Source organism: Microtus ochrogaster, chromosome 16 (assembly GCF_000317375.1).
Source record: "Microtus ochrogaster isolate Prairie Vole_2 chromosome 16, MicOch1.0, whole genome shotgun sequence".
Lineage (NCBI taxonomy): Eukaryota > Metazoa > Chordata > Mammalia > Rodentia > Cricetidae > Microtus > Microtus ochrogaster.
The window spans coordinates 56,426,037-56,441,399 of record NC_022018.1 but is presented as its reverse complement, the minus strand read 5'-3'; the positions used below and the strand labels follow the sequence as shown (position 1 = coordinate 56,441,399).

The window sequence follows — 15,363 nt, the reverse complement described above, 5'->3', positions numbered from 1 at the left end:
TCCTAAATTACAAACTTGGAAGGTAGGGTTCAAAGAGAGGAAGTGATTAGTCCAAGGAACACTAAGGAAAGCTGATTTTAGGTATTTAGTCAGAGTTCAGAAGAGTTAAGAATACACGCTTGCCTGCTGGGCCGAGGATCACAATGTTTACCTTGATTCTGAGATGATGGGAAGTTTTCTCTCCAGTTCATTTCCCTCTGCCTTCCCCTCAGTTTGCAAGGCAGTTGGAAATACGTGAGGTGGTGCCCTGCCACAGCCCTCCCATCCGACTCCTAGCTCCCTGTAGAGGCCTTCTTAGCCTCTGGTTTCTTGGGTTTAGGCAGACAAATTTGGATAACTAAGCCCACAGACTGATTTCCGTTGTGATTCAAGTCTGCCAAAGATGATTTACAGGACCCAACTTCTTGGGACTGAGGCCTCCCAGTCTTCACCCAAGCTCTTTAATCTTGTGAGGGCCCTGTCACTGATCATGGTATGCTATAGGACACTTTAGATGTGGACTTGGACATATGGAACTGACTGAGCAGAGAGAGACTTTTTTTAAGACTTATTTATTTTATGTATATGAGTGCTCTATCTGCATGTACACCTTTATGACAGAAGAGGACATCAGACTCTACTACAGATGGTTGTGAGCCACCATGTGGTTGTTGGGAATTGAACTTAGGACCTCTGGAAGAATAGCCAGTGTTCTTATCCACTGAGCCATCTCTCAAGCCCAGTGAGAGACCTTTTTAAGAGATGTCCCTCTTCATTAATACAGCACTAGTCAGCCACTCAGAGCCTCTCAGTTCCTACATCTTATTTCCTTTAAGACTGCATAATAATATTTTCCCTGCTACTTACAGAATTGAAGAGACTGCCTGTCCATAGTCATGTATCCCCACTTTGTTCTTTATTCCAGAATTATTGTCTCATGTAACACGAACGGGGCCTGCTTGTTGGGGTTTCTGACCCTCCCAGTACCCCACAGCCGGCAAGCCCCAAAGAAAATCACACAGAGATCTCTATAAGTTATAAAGCTGATTGGGCTATTAGCTCAGGCTACTTATTAGCTCTTGTAGCTTATATTAACCGATTATTCTGATCTAGTTTTGCCATATGGCTCGGTACCTTTTTCAGCTGGCAGGTCACATGCTGCTTCTTTGGTGGTCTATGCAGGATTGGTAGGAATCAACTTCCTCCTTTCTAGAATTCTCCTGTTCTCGTATCATTTCTACTTCCTGTCTGGTTTTTCCGCCTATACTCCCTGCCTGGCCAATCAGCGTTTATTTAAAACATGATTGACAGGTTACAAATAATTCTCCCGCACCAGTCTCAACTTTGCAGATGAGTCCACTGGGCCTAACTGGGGAATGAGTGAATTACTCCATCTCATGCTCACTCTTGCCTAGGTAGCAGATCCTATCCTTTTCAGGCCCAGAACTGACACAGGCTCATGATGAATAAACTGTCAAAACCCTATCCTCGGGAGCTTATTTGTACTTCACCCCCAAACTTGATATTGTCTGGTTTCATTGCCCCTCATTCCTGCAGGGTTGGAGACCATGTGGAGATCTCAAGTCTCTGCCTTCAGCAAGTGATTGGCAAAGCTAGGTTCCAGGCTGATGTGTCAGATGTCACATTGTACCTGATCACTAGCAGACCTCTGTTGAAACTGCCTCTTCTATTGGCAGGAAAAAGAGAAGGCCCGGTTGGCAACAGAAGCTCTGAAGCAGGTGAATCGTGTTTCTGGAAGCCAGGAGCTAAGACCTGCCAGGGAGAGGCTCCTAGAGTGGCCTGACCAGGAATTGGACCGGGTCAATAACTTCTTGAGTAGCCGCTTACAGGAGATCAAGAGCACCGTCAAAGACTCCCTCTGTGCCAGTTTCAGCATGTGTGAGCTCAACCTGGATAGCGGTGGCTTTAAGGAAGGGACTGTAGAACCTCAGTCCCAGACTCTGCCCCCTTCAGACCTCAATGGCTCCTCTGAGCAACAGCCTGATATCAACCTTGACCTGTCCCCTTTGACTTTAGGCTCCCTTCAGAGCCACACATTACAAGCTCCAAGTGAGCCAGTCATACCATGGGCAGAAAGAAGAGCCCCTCACCCAGCATGGACAGAAGTACGGGGTCCCCCTCCTGGTACCCCTGAGAATGGGCTCGTGAGACGACTCAACACTGTGCCCAACTTGTCCCGGGTGATCTGGGTCAAGACACCCAAGCCAGGCAACCTAAGCTCTGAGGAAAGTTCGAAGGAAGTTCCCAGTTGCAAGCAGGAGCCAGCTGAGCCGGTGACCACAGGTGGGAAGCAAAGGAAGAGCAAGAGGCAGGGAAATCAAGCAAAGAAGAGTGAGGCTGGTCCGACCCCAGGAAACCTAGAGGCACCCAGTGCCAAGAGCCAGACATCTAACACCAAGCAGCCAGGCAAGGGCCCAGAGCCTGCCAAAGTGGGTAATTGCGCAGAACCTGGAGAGGGCAGCCGGGGGAGCCGGCCAGGACCAAGTTGGGCTGACAACCCCAAAATTGAGAAGAAGGGTAGTTCCTGGCAGAACTGGCCAGGTGAGGCCAAGGCACGGACTCTGGAGCAGGAATCTGTGCAGACCCCAGGCCCAGCAAGGCCACAGAGCTTGTCCCAGGGCAAAGGTCGCAGCCGCCGGAGCCGCAAACAGGAGAAGTCAGCCTCCTCCTTGGGTGAGTGCACCAGGAACCAAGTGGCTGAACCCCCACCCCAACCAAGCCACGGGGTGGAGGGCAGTCCCCGTGTATGGGCAGCACTGCCCCCAGCATGACCCCAGAGGCCTGGCCATGGGCACTGAGCCCTCCTGGCTGTGTCTTCCTAGACGATGTGTTCCTGCCCAAGGACATGGATGGGGTGGAGATGGATGAGACAGATCGCGAGGTGGAGTACTTCAAGAGGTAGGTATATGCTGCCTGCTTCTCCCCATGTCCATTCCCGAGCCCCATGTTGTGTCTCAGGCCTGAGAAAGTTCATGGGGATCCTTACTACCCTTCCAGGCCTTCCATGTAGTCTGAACCCAGGTAGCCACTTGGCAAGATCTAGCATCTGAGAAGGTGCAAGGCATAAGGAGAAGGAGCCATGTTGGGACTTTTTCCAGCATTATATATTTTTATTTCTTGCTCATATCAGACAGGGTTTTAGTGTAGCCCTAGCTGCCCTAGAACTCATTATGTAAACTAGGCAGGCTTCAAACTCCCAGAGATTCCATTCTCTGATTCCCAAGTGCTGGGGTTTTTTATTTGTACTTCTCTTCTAGTGGGTCAGAATCTAGTAACAGTCTAGACAAGGAGAGATTCAGAAATACAAAGCTCACTGATTGGTACTGGTGGAGGCATAAAGGCATGACGGGAATACTGTTGGGGGAGGGGGGTGCGGTACCGTCACACCAACCTGGAAATTGAGGAGGCCTTTCTGGGAAAGGTGAATAAGACTGAGCTGAGCTCACCAAGTAAAATGACAGCCACAGGGCAGTGTGTACAAAAGTCTGAGGGTAAGTCTCAGTCCAGCAAGGGTAAGGTAGAGATGATGGACAGTTTGTGTCTCACAGCAGCTCAGTCCAGCGAGGGTAAGGTAGAGATGATGGACAAGTTGTGTCTCACAGCAGTTGTCATGCATTGTCCCCTGGCCTTGTGCGCAGTTCTCAAGCCAATGAGGTTCTCGTGCCTGTCAAGCCCAAACACCTGGAAACAGCTGTGCCTATTTAGAGCTAGGCCTCAAATTTATGGCAGTCCCGAGTGCTGGGATTATAGTATACATTAGCATTCTGGACTTGCAGCTTGTTTCTTAGTGAATGGGACATATTTTGTGTAGTGGCAGGATCCAGTGAGAACAGGAGAGAACTTCTTACTATGTTTTATCCATATTTCCTAAACCCAATAGGTTCTGTTTGGATTCTGCAAAGCAAACTCGTCAGAAAGTTGCTGTGAACTGGACCAACTTCAGCCTCAAGAAAACCACTCCTAGCACAGCTCAGTGAGGCAGAGACCTCAGCTGGTACTTGCACCCTGTTTTTCCCATGACCCACCACTTTCTGTGCCCCTCTAAGTCATTCTGATTTCTGTGTCTGGGGAGGAAGACTTGAGGCTTGCTGTCCCGCTTTCTTCACCCCTGTAGCAACCATATATTCAAGCTCAGTGACTGATGATCTGCACCCTGTCTTTTTCTGTGTGTCTACACACCCAAGGCCTCTGTTCTCCATCACACCTCCCTGGTCAGGCCCTCCCTGAATCTTGCTGCTGCTTCTCCTGAAGGTCTGCTTCTTAGGATGGCATCACTGGGGCTCAGCCTCCCTCCCAGTAGATTTAACAGAGTTGCACTGTGCTTGGGCACTGGGCTTCAGTCCCATTTGCTTCCTCAGTGCAGTAAGCAGTAGAAGAGACCATCCCCAAGGGAACAGTGAGGGCAGGTGAGCTAGAGCAAGACCTTCTAGGTCACTGCTGATCATGGAGGTGTTAGGGAGGGTTCTTCCCCAGCAGGACATGTTCCCTGAGGAACTAGTAGCTAAGCTGCTTTTGGGAAGAAACTGGCCTTCCCTCCAGATACCTGCACAAATCCATTTATCTGAACTGTTGATATATTGGATAATGTTTTCAGGCTATGTGCCCAAAACTGGAACTTTACTGCAGAAGATCTAGGCAGTTTGTACACTGTATTGAGGCCCAAGGCTATTCGTGTCCATGTCTTTTTTTTTTCTTAAAGATTTGTTTATTTATTTATTATGTGTAGTGTTCTGCTGCGTGTATGACTGCATGACAGAAGAGGGCACCAGATCTTATTACAGATGGTTGTAATCTACCATGTGGTTGCTGGGAATCAAATTCAGGACCTCTAGAAAAGCAGCTAGTGCTCTTAATCTCTAAGCCATCTCTCTAGCCTGCCTTTTTTTTTAATAATTTATTTTTATGTGCGTTGGTGTTTTGCCTTTATGTATGTCTATGAGAAGGTGTCAAATCCCAGTTACAGATAGTTACAAGCTGCCATGTGGGTGTTAGGAATTGAACACGGTTCCTTTGGGAGAGCAGCCTGCTCTTTATGTCTGAGCCCCACAGTTCCATGTATTAATCTTGTGCTGTGTACTTGTATCATGTCTTTTTGTCTGAAAACTACATAACTACCCTGACTACAGTGGGAGGCTTGGACAGGTGGCCTTATTCCTATATGGGGACTCTTGAGGTCCCCATCTGTCTCTATGCTCTTTTGTGCTTTAAAAACTTCTTCTCAGGGGTGAAGTGGTGAGCTTCCTGGACCCTGAACAGCTCCCCGGGGCAGTACAGGGGCCTGAAGTCTACAGAGTTGAGGCCCCTGTGTCATGCACAGGCTGCCTCCAAGTTACACTGTTCTCTTCAGAGTCACCTCAGGCTCCCTGGGCCACACCAGGATTACCACACCCCAAGGGCATCTTGTAAGGCTAAAGCACCCTCTTACCTTTCTTCCCCACCACCACAAGAACAAGGAATAGCAAAGACCCCAGGCATTTATCTGTTGCCCCTATGGAAAGGAAAAGGTCACACCTCCTCACTAAACCCACATTTCACTGGTTTTCTAGGAAACCTAATCCAGCCATCTTCTGCCTTGGCTGATCTCTTCCAAGATAGGAAGGCCATCGCCCTCCTCCCCACCCTCATGAGTGCACTTCCTTGAGTCTCCCCATCATCTTCAGGCAGTATAGGAGCCTGCAGGGCTGGCAGGCTCAGGGCCCAGCCCAGGCTGTCTCCTTGGAACCTCAGGAGTCTGAACTGCCTCCACCAGTATCTGTCAGTGAGAAAACCAGCAACCAAGCTCTCAGACAGCCCTGACTTGGACAGATGTGCTGTAGGTTTGGTTTCTCAAAGATTGTCCCATATGTTGACAGAACCTCTGGACAGTTTTAAATTTCATTTTCCACTGGAAATTTTCAGATCTCCATTCGGGAAGTCTATTGTTTGTTTTCAGTCCAAGAAACAAAAGTAAAACTTACTACCACCTCCACAGGAGCCCAGAGCCAGCAGGGGTCTGGCCCTAGGCTGGTGCTGTGATCCACTCTCAACCCAGAGCCAGCAGGGCAGGCTGGGGCCAGGATGGGGAGAGGTGGGGCTGGAGCTGGTTCTCACTGTGATTCTGCCATTTTTTCCCCCTCAGCCCTGCCAGGTCGACTTCAGGTCATCTCAAGGCCCCAACTCAAGCTGCAGATGTAGCTTCTCCTCCTTCCACCTGAGTTGACCCTCCCTGCTCCCACCACCCTGACCAACCAAAAGCGGAACGGATGCCATGCTGTGCGGGGCCTTTCAGGACCTCAGCAGAGCCGCTTCCTGGTGCTAAGCAGCCTTGACACTCAGAGCCCAGGGATGGGCTGGCCTGTGAGCCAAGGGCTGATGGGACTGCTGGCCCAACACTGCTCTCTTTGTGTTTGATTTTGTTGTTTTGTTTTGTTTGTTTTGTTTTTTAATTCTTTACTTTTGATACTGTGAATATCTTCCATGCGGAAAGATAAAGCAACATTTGGACACAGAATTTAGTGTGATGGTGATTTGCTGGTCTGAATGGGGAGTGGTGGGATGTGTGCACTCAGACACAGAGGGTCTGTCGTGGCCACCATTATGGAACAGTCCTCTGTGGAAACAGTCGTGTTTTCACTTAACACCCTCAGTGGGACTGATAGTCCCATTTAAAGAGGAGGAAACTCATTACTGAACAGTCCAGTCAAGTGTGCTAAGTACAAGGCTGTGACTCCCATGTCCCGGCCCTTCCAGGTACGTGAGCCTGGAACACTGTATGGGCTGAATAGTTCAACAATGGCTGCCTCTCTAGACATTGGAGAGGCTGAGGACCCAGTACCTGTTCAGTCCATGAAGCAATTCCAGTCTAGTGCTGAAGGCCTGGAGGAATCCTGGAGAGCCACTGATCTTTATTTCTTTTTACTAATTTTTATTTATGTGTAGGAGTGTTTTGTCCACATGTATGTTTGTGTGCCACGTGCATACAGTGCCTGTGGAGGTCAGAGGAAGGTACTGAATCCCCTGGGACTAAAGTCACAGTTGGTTGTGAGCTGCCATGTGGACACTGGGAATTGAACCTGGGTCCTCTGAAGAGTAGACAGTGCTTTTAACTGCTGAGTCATCTCTGCAGCCCCCAGGAGAGACCTGATCTTTAGTCCACGTTGGAAGGCAGAAGCTAGGCTTTGACTAGCCTGTGAGGTGAAAACCAACAGGCAGAAAGCTTTTCCCTTGGATCTCCTTATGTCCAGGACTCTCACCTAGGAAATGGAGGAGGGTCTTCACCCCTCAGTAAATCCTTCCTGGAAATGCCCTTACAGACCCACCCAGAGGTATATCTGTTAGTTGATTCCAATATTAAGCCTTACACTTAGTTTTCCCCTTTCAAGATGGTCATGTGGATACAGGTTGGATATGGTCTTCCTACTTTAACAGATAATGAACATCTATAAAGTCAAGGAATCCACTTCTATCTTCCCAATTTATATTTAAACATAATAGGTTTGATTAAAAAAAATACCTCACGGGCTGGAGAGATGGCTCAGTGGTTAAGAGCATTGCCTGCTCTTCCAAAGGTCCTGAGTTCAATTCCTGGCAACCACATGGTGGCTCACAAACCATCTGTAATGAGGTCTGGTGCCCGCTTCTGGCGTGCAAACATACAGACAGAATATTGTATACAAAATAAATAAATAAATATTTTAAAAAAATACCTCACATAGGCTATGTCCAAACTGCTCTAGAGTAGTTATTTTCTATTAAATGCAATTCTTTTTTGGTTTTGTAGCCCCAGCTGTCCTGGAACTTGCTATGTAGGCAGCTGGCTTCAAACTCGGAGAGATCCTCCTGGCTCTGCCTCTGGAGAGCTGTAATTAAGGTGTGTTCCACCACACCAGGCCTAAATGTCTTTTTTTTTTCTCCTTTAAGATTTATGTGTAATCTTGAGTGTTTTTCTTACACCAGGAGCCTAGTGTCCAAGGTCAGTAGAGGACATTTTTATTCCATGGGACTGGAGGTGTAAATGTGTGAGATGCTATGTGGGTGCTGAAAATCAAAGCTGAGCTCTCTGCAAGAACAAATGCTCTTAACCCCTGAGCCACCCCTCCCTAAATGCCATTCTTAACTGAGCTTCTGTGGATAGCTTGAGGTGTACTCTGCAGGCAAAGAGCCCTTCATAGATGGGCCCTTCCTCGTCCTCCAGGCCCCTTCATGGGACTGAGTGTCAGTTTCCTTCTAAAGAAAGAGAACAGGACACAGACCACAGGCTCACAAATCCTGCCTCTTGGCCAGTACAAGGAAGGGAAACCAGGTGAAGCCTTTCTCTATATTTGTTAGCTGTGTTTCTCACACTTCCAATGGCCACACACCTTTAGTCCCAGAGGCAGGTGGAGCTCAGAAAGTTCAAGGCCAGCCTGGTCTACAAAGCAAGTTCCAGGACAGTCAGGATTGTTTACACAGAGAAACCCTGTCTTGAAAAAGAAAAGGGGGGGGGGGGATTCACTGTGTTGTCCCAGCTGGCCTCATATTTAGAAATTTGGCTTGCCGAGAGTGTTGGAATTAAAGGCGTGTGCCACCACATCTGGCTTTTTTCTCTTAATCACTGCTCATCCTTTATCTCCTACAAGAGAAGCCTTGAATATCTTGAAGATTGATTTGCATTGCCTTTGTGGGATTCCATGCTAGGTATTGTGGCACACACAACCCAGCACTCCTGAGTTGAGGCAGGAAGACCACAAGTTTGAGGGCAGCCTTCACTAGAAAAACAAATCCTGATAGTCTTCACACCGGTCCTGTCCCTCTGCTCCCTCTCTGGCCCTACTGTACTGTGATCAATGCACCCATTGCAGATACAGGCTTAGGAAGGGACAGCCAGCTCTAACTATCCTTCCTCCTTAGAGTTAAGTTGGACTCATGACATCCTGAGCCCAGTCTCCTTTCCCCCTACCTCACTCCAGCCTTGGAGATCTCTGTGCCCTGAGGAATTTGTGTACTTCCTCTATGTATGTGTACAATCTCTTGGTGGTGATTCCTTCACTTCCGGGAAAGCCCTGAGCCAGTCACTCTGAGATTTATGTCATTGACAATAGGGCTTCGGTAACACTGACTGGCAGGTCTTTAACCCCTGCACTCAGGAGGCAGAGGCAGGTGGATCTGTGAGTTCCACGACAGTGGAAGCCCTATCTCAAAAACAAACAAACTCACCGTGACCATTATTTTATTTCTGACCCCTAGGGTGAGGAGTCTCATCTACTTTGGCAGCCCCGGAAACCCCTCTAGCTGGGCTGGGACTCCTGGCCAACGGAGGGAGCAGCATTCTCCCCAGGCGCATGCGGGGAAGAACGCCTTGCTCCGCTGTTGTTCAGCGGGTTATTTCACGACACAACTTGAGTCTTCTGCGCATGCCTCAAGTCCTCCCGTTACCCACAAAGCTTTGCCAGACACATTGAATAGGCTCTTGCGCTCGCCCACAAAAGCTCAGGAGGAAGTTTGTCCCTGTATGCGATCCGTCGCTCATGATGTTGCTAGGCGACAGCTACAGTTTTTCCCCGTCTGATTGGAGCTCACATGAGGCGTGGTTTTTCCCTCCCTGGCATTGCGCATGTGTGCGACTAACGATGGAGGAGTCGGAACCCGAGCGGAAGGTGGGGATGAGGCTGGGTCCACGCGAGGGGGATCGGGCAGGGGGAGGGGCCGCGGGCTGACTCGGGTCTCTGCAGCGGGCTCGCGGGGACGACGCGGCCGCGGGAGGGAGCCGCTCCGAGGATGAGGATGAAGACGACGAGGACTACGTACCCTACGTGCCGTTGCGGCAGCGCCGGCAGCTACTGGTGAGGGGCAGCATTACGGGGGCTTGTCAGCGGGAGGGGGAGACCTTGGGACGCGTCAGACGAGGGACTGGGGAACCTGAGTTCCGGACAGATGTGCGCTTCCTGGCGCCCACCCTCCCTGTGCTATGTTTCCCACCTACCGAGTCTGGGGCTTGACTCTGAGGGACACTGGTGGGACCTCAGCTCCAGAAGCTGCTGCAGCGAAGACGCAAGGGAGCTGCGGAGGAAGAGCAGCAGGACAGTGGCAGTGAGCCCCGAGGAGATGAGGACGACATCCCGTTGGGCCCTCAGTCCAACGTCAGCCTCCTGGATCAGCACCAGCACCTCAAAGAGAAGGCTGAAGGTGGGCTGAGCAGGAAGGAGAGGGACTCTGAGCCTGAGGCGCAGTGCTTCTGACTCTCTGACATCTTTGCCTTCTTTTGTCAGCGCGCAAGGAGTCGGCAAAAGAAAAGCAACTGAAGGAAGAAGAAAAGATTCTGGAGAGCGTGGCTGAAGGCCGAGGTAAGATTATAGCTGGTGCAAAGAGGAGGTAGGCTGAGCCACCTCCTCCCAACCTCAAGGGGGTCCGGCCTTTGGGAAGCAGTCACCCCATTGAGCTTTGTTTATCTCCCCAGCTTTGATGTCAGTGAAGGAAATGGCCAAAGGCATCACATACGATGATCCAATCAAAACCAGGTATGTCTTTGTGGCTGAAGACTGGCAGCGATACCCCGAGGCCCAGCTCTACTAACAGCCCTTGCTGACCTCTCCTGTGCGCTGGCTACCTATAGTTGGACACCCCCACGTTACGTCCTGAGCATGTCGGAAGAGCGGCATGAGCGTGTTCGGAAGAAGTACCACATCCTGGTAGAGGGAGATGGTATCCCACCACCCATCAAGAGTTTTAAGGAGATGAAGTTTCCTGCCGGTACGGGGGGAGAGGGAGTTGCCATGCTTTTACAGTAATGCCCCTGAGATTGTGTAGCCCCACCAGCCCCAGCTGAGCTCAGCAGTGGGAATTTCCCTTGGTGGTTGGTGGTAGTGGTGCATTTTCAGGGGAGAAGTGCTTTTGTGACAGAATCTCACTCTGCAGCCCAGACTGACCTCAGATTCAAAGCCGTCCTCCTACTTCATCCCTACCGAATGCTAGTGCTCACATTGTAGGCATGACCTATCACACCCTGTGTGGAGGTGGCGAGGTGGATTGGTTTGAAGCCAGGTGTCATCATGAAGTCCTAGTTGTCTCAGAACTTGGTCCAAGCAGGCTCTCTTGAGAGACCCACTTTGCTGTGCTTCCTGCCTTCAGGGTTACAGGTGTGGACTCCGCTCCTGGCTAGAGAAAGGGTTTCTTTAGGCTTGTGTGCAAAGGCCTTGGCTGTATGTGTTCACTGTCTTCTGCTTAGACAGAGCCCTAGTGAGAATGCTGTTAGGCTCAGGTAGATGTGGCTCTGGGAAGCCAGTGAGCATTGTATCCATTGTTTCATGATCTCAAGCCTCTGTTCCATGACTTGCAACTTAGAGGAAGAGCTAATTTTACAGGATTCGGGACTCTAGTAAAACACGCATTATTTTTACAGCCATCCTTCGAGGCCTGAAAAAAAAAGGCATCCTCCACCCAACACCGATTCAGATCCAGGGCATCCCTACCATGTGAGTATGGGCTGTGGGCGTGTGGTCCTTGGGGCCTACAGCAGAGAAGCAGTGGCCGTTTGTCCATTGTCTTCACTGGGCTCAATCCTGAAGCTGTTCTCTCCCAACAGTCTGTCCGGCCGGGACATGATTGGCATTGCCTTCACGGGGTCAGGCAAGACACTAGTGTTCACACTGCCCGTCATCATGTTCTGCCTGGAACAAGAGAAGCGGTTGCCTTTCTCCAAGCGTGAAGGGCCTTACGGACTCATCATCTGCCCCTCGGTAAGCTAGGCTAGCCTGGGGGCCAGGAGAAGGACTAGGGCTGACTTCTGGTACCAGCTTTGTCCCTGCATCTTTAGCGAGAGCTGGCCCGGCAGACACATGGCATCCTGGAGTATTATTGTCGTCTGCTGCAGGAGGACAGCTCACCCCTGCTGCGCTGTGCTCTCTGCATTGGGGGAATGTCAGTGAAAGAGCAGATGGAGACCATCCGACAGTATGTACAGACACCCTGTCCCACAGGCATCCCCAAAGTGCCCAGAGATGCAAAAGAACCCTTTAGTTTAACTACCGTATGATCCTCACAGAGTCCTGTGAGTCCAGCCCTAGAGGGAAAACGGGTTGGGGTGGGATGGAAGGATGTGGCTGGGTATTGTGGGAATGTGGTAGATGGGATGTCCCATTCTCTGGGATATAAGAAGCCGAAGACAACTTGGCAGGGAAGGTGCTATTTGAATTTCTCAGAGGGTAGTTCATGTAGAAGCTCAGATACTGAAACAGAGGGCGTCCAGAAAAATCGGAGCTATTCACTATGATTAACCAAGGAGACTAAGGTACCGATAGGGACCAAACCCCAACAGCACTTCTGTTCCATTCAGGTAGTGCAATCTCCATCAGATATCTCCAGCACTCTGTACTGTACAAGGCCCTGAGATCATAGTCATACCAGAACCCATCCCTGTGTCTGAGGTATCCACAGGCTCAGGGAAGATGCAGGCACAGAAAAGATAGCGTCAACTTACCAGGAAAGCGAGCCCAGCGAGGCCAACAAATGGATGCAGGAATCAGGGGTCTTGGAGGCTCAGGGCAGCCCTCTTAGGAAAGATGTTTCAGGATAGGTGCAGGCCAGAAAAGTGCAGCCCCTACCAAATCAGTTCACGAGCACGTGCTGAGAGGCAGGGAAGGAAACAGCGTCAGCATAAGGCAAAGTGGGCCTCTTAGCAGGTCATGTCTCGGAGAGTCAGGCAGCCCGAACTGCAGGGTTTCTCCATTTTCAGTGGTGTCCACATGATGGTAGCCACGCCTGGACGCCTCATGGATTTGCTCCAGAAGAAAATGGTCAGCCTGGACATCTGTCGCTACCTGGCCCTGGATGAGGCTGACCGCATGATAGACATGGGCTTTGAGGGTGACATCCGTACCATCTTCTCCTACTTCAAGGTGCCTGACCCCTGCCTCACCCAGGCACTCCTGCAGAGGGTCTCTGCTTTTCAGGGTCTATGTCTCAGCTGTCCAGCATCCTCAGACCCCATCCCTGTGTGCCCTCTATCTACCCCTGCATGCCCTTAGCTTAGTGGTTCTCAACCTTCCTAATGCTGCAGCCCCTTAATACAGTTCCTCATGTCACAGTGACGCCCAACCATTAAATTATTTTTTTAAAGATTTTATTTAATTTTATTTTATGTGCATTGGTGTTTTGTCTGCATTCATATCTGTGTGAGGGTGTTAGATCCCCTGGAACTGTAGTTACAGATGGTTGTGAGCTGCCATGTGGGTGTTGGGAATTGAACCCCAGCCCCCAATAAAATTATTTTTGTTGTTATTCATAGCTGTAATTTTGCTACTGTAATGACTTGTAAATATCTGATATGTAGGATGTCTGATACAAACCCCCAAAAGGGTCATGTCCCACTGGTTGAGAACCACTGCCTTAGTCCCTGTCCCCACACTCCCTCAGGGCCAGCGGCAGACCCTGCTCTTTAGTGCCACCATGCCAAAGAAGATTCAGAACTTTGCCAAGAGTGCCCTGGTAAAGCCTGTCACCATCAATGTGGGACGTGCTGGAGCAGCCAGCTTGGATGTCATCCAGGTAGGCAGGCACTCCCAAGGAGCAGAGTCTTAACAGTACAGACTGAAGCTAGCCACTCTCCCCTGATGTTAACTGAAGAATCCACCTTCTGACCTTTAGCCAAGGCCATTCTTAGGCTGCCCAGCCCCTCAGTGGCAAGAGGCTTCTGGTCACCTGGCCTAGACTGGGGACCCAGCTGCAGTGTCAGGGCCATGACTGGTGAACCTAACCTTGGGATCACCTGACCTGGCCCCTATGGTGGCAGGAGGTGGAATACGTGAAGGAGGAAGCCAAGATGGTATACCTGCTCGAGTGTTTGCAGAAGACACCCCCACCTGTGAGTACAGCTGGACTAGGCTGGTCCCGAGTTCCCAGAGTTCCCAGGATGAGAGATGATGGTAGGGATCTTTGCTGGGGGACTCGGGGTGATACCCTCTGACAAGAGCTGGCCTTTTTGGGCAGGTGCTCATCTTTGCAGAGAAGAAAGCAGATGTGGATGCCATTCACGAATACCTCCTGCTCAAGGGGGTTGAAGCGGTGGCCATTCATGGGGGCAAAGGTCAGGATGGTTACTTCACTGGCAAAGACCTGCTGTCATGACGGCTCTGTGCCTTCCCATTCCTGCCCCTGCCTGGCCAGCCTTTGCTGCTCCCAACATTGCTACTATAGTTCTGACACATAGCTCACCCACCCTAGACCAGGAAGAGCGGACCAAGGCCATTGAGGCATTCCGGGAAGGCAAGAAGGATGTCTTAGTGGCCACAGATGTGGCCTCCAAAGGCCTCGACTTTCCTGCCATCCAGCACGTCATCAATTATGACATGCCTGAAGAAATCGAGAACTATGGTAGGAGCCCGGGATATTGGTGGGCTGAACAGGATGAGGGCCAGGCGTCCAGGTAGTGGGCTCGAGGCTGTTCCTTTCATTGCAGTGCACCGGATTGGCCGCACCGGCCGTTCAGGAAACACAGGCATTGCTACCACCTTCATCAACAAGGCCTGTGGTGAGTCTATCTGCACAGCTACTGTGGTTCTACTTTGGGTCCTCCATGTGTAGCTATCTGGGTTCTAGTTCCAGTTTGGGACCTGATGGCGCCTGTTATCCCTTTTCCTTAGACGAGTCAGTGCTCATGGACCTCAAAGCCTTGCTGCTGGAGGCCAAGCAGAAGGTGCCGCCTGTCTTACAAGTGCTGCACTGTGGGGACGAGTCCATGTTGGACATTGGAGGTAAGTGAGGAGCCCCTCTCCAGTGTGCGGCTGGGAACCAGGAAACCAGTCCAGGCCGGTAGGGTCAGTCTGGGGTCAAGATCAAGAGCCTGTGACCTTGCTAACCCTTCTCTTCATTCCCAGGAGAACGGGGCTGTGCCTTCTGTGGAGGCCTTGGCCATCGGATCACTGACTGCCCCAAGCTTGAAGCTATGCAGACCAAGCAGGTCAGCAATATTGGCCGCAAGGACTACCTGGCCCACAGTTCTATGGACTTCTGAGCTGTCTCTTCCCTCCTCTCCCCAGGAGGCATCAGTCCCAGGACTCCAGCCAGGCATACACCAGCTCCCTTGGCCCAGCTGGCCTGGGCCACCCCAGTGCCCCCAGAATTACTATTTTTGTTCTCCTTTCCCGACTGCCATTAAAGCACAATCCCTTCTATCTCAGACCAGTGCTTCCTCTTTCTCACCCATTGCTCCCCGGTTCCTGGACAAGCCTCACCCTCTGCTCCAGTACCATCCTGAGACAAGACATTAACATTTTCCAGAGTTGCCAGACTCCTATAGAAAGGACTGCCTGGCTGCTGTCCCCGTCTGGGGGCTCACGATAATTGGTCAGGAATGCCCAAAAATTCAGAGGAACCACAGCTGGGGCTCATGGGGAAATGGTGGTGTCCTTG

At 50.7% G+C, this 15,363-nt stretch overlaps 2 protein-coding genes across 10 annotated transcripts in view; both read left to right on the top strand.

Annotated features, from left to right (window-relative positions):
- Fam193b (family with sequence similarity 193 member B) overlaps positions 1-6,490 on the top strand; it is a 35,392-nt gene extending 28,902 nt beyond the window's left edge. For all 8 annotated transcript variants that reach the window (XM_026782880.1, XM_013349186.2, XM_005355250.2 and 5 more), the window contains 4 exons: positions 1,677-2,673; positions 2,823-2,898; positions 3,881-3,994; positions 6,119-6,490. In XM_026782880.1, the coding sequence (XP_026638681.1) occupies positions 1,677-2,673; positions 2,823-2,898; positions 3,881-3,977 (1,170 nt within the window). In that variant the 3' untranslated portion in view covers positions 3,978-3,994; positions 6,119-6,490. The remainder of the gene's footprint in view (positions 1-1,676; positions 2,674-2,822; positions 2,899-3,880; positions 3,995-6,118) is intronic.
- A 2,816-nt stretch (positions 6,491-9,306) lies between these two features.
- On the top strand, positions 9,307-15,122 carry Ddx41 (DEAD-box helicase 41). 2 transcript variants are annotated; one of them, XM_026783143.1, is made up of 17 exons: positions 9,307-9,614; positions 9,690-9,800; positions 9,984-10,143; positions 10,227-10,301; positions 10,415-10,475; positions 10,571-10,707; positions 11,357-11,429; positions 11,540-11,693; positions 11,828-11,907; positions 12,689-12,851; positions 13,369-13,500; positions 13,745-13,816; positions 13,942-14,038; positions 14,176-14,325; positions 14,411-14,482; positions 14,595-14,705; positions 14,829-15,122. In XM_026783143.1, exons 1-17 carry the CDS (start codon positions 9,486-9,488, stop codon positions 14,963-14,965), a joined length of 1,914 nt encoding a protein of 637 aa, XP_026638944.1. In that variant the 5' UTR covers positions 9,307-9,485; the 3' UTR covers positions 14,966-15,122. The 2 variants fall into 2 exon arrangements, with proteins under 2 accessions (XP_026638944.1, XP_005355306.2); XM_005355249.3 differs by having other exon boundaries at positions 9,309-9,614; positions 11,771-11,907.
- Positions 15,123-15,363: the final 241 nt, after the last annotated feature.

Excerpts from the sequence above, each read along its gene's own strand:
- Ddx41 (XM_005355249.3), top strand. The coding sequence starts at position 9,486 with ATGATGTTGCTAGGCGACAGCTACAGTTTTTCCCCGTCTGATTGGAGC. Across the intron at positions 12,852-13,368 it reads CCATCTTCTCCTACTTCAAG|GGCCAGCGGCAGACCCTGCT; the intron begins GTGCCTGACCCC and ends ACACTCCCTCAG. Across the intron at positions 13,501-13,744 it reads CCAGCTTGGATGTCATCCAG|GAGGTGGAATACGTGAAGGA; the intron begins GTAGGCAGGCAC and ends CTATGGTGGCAG.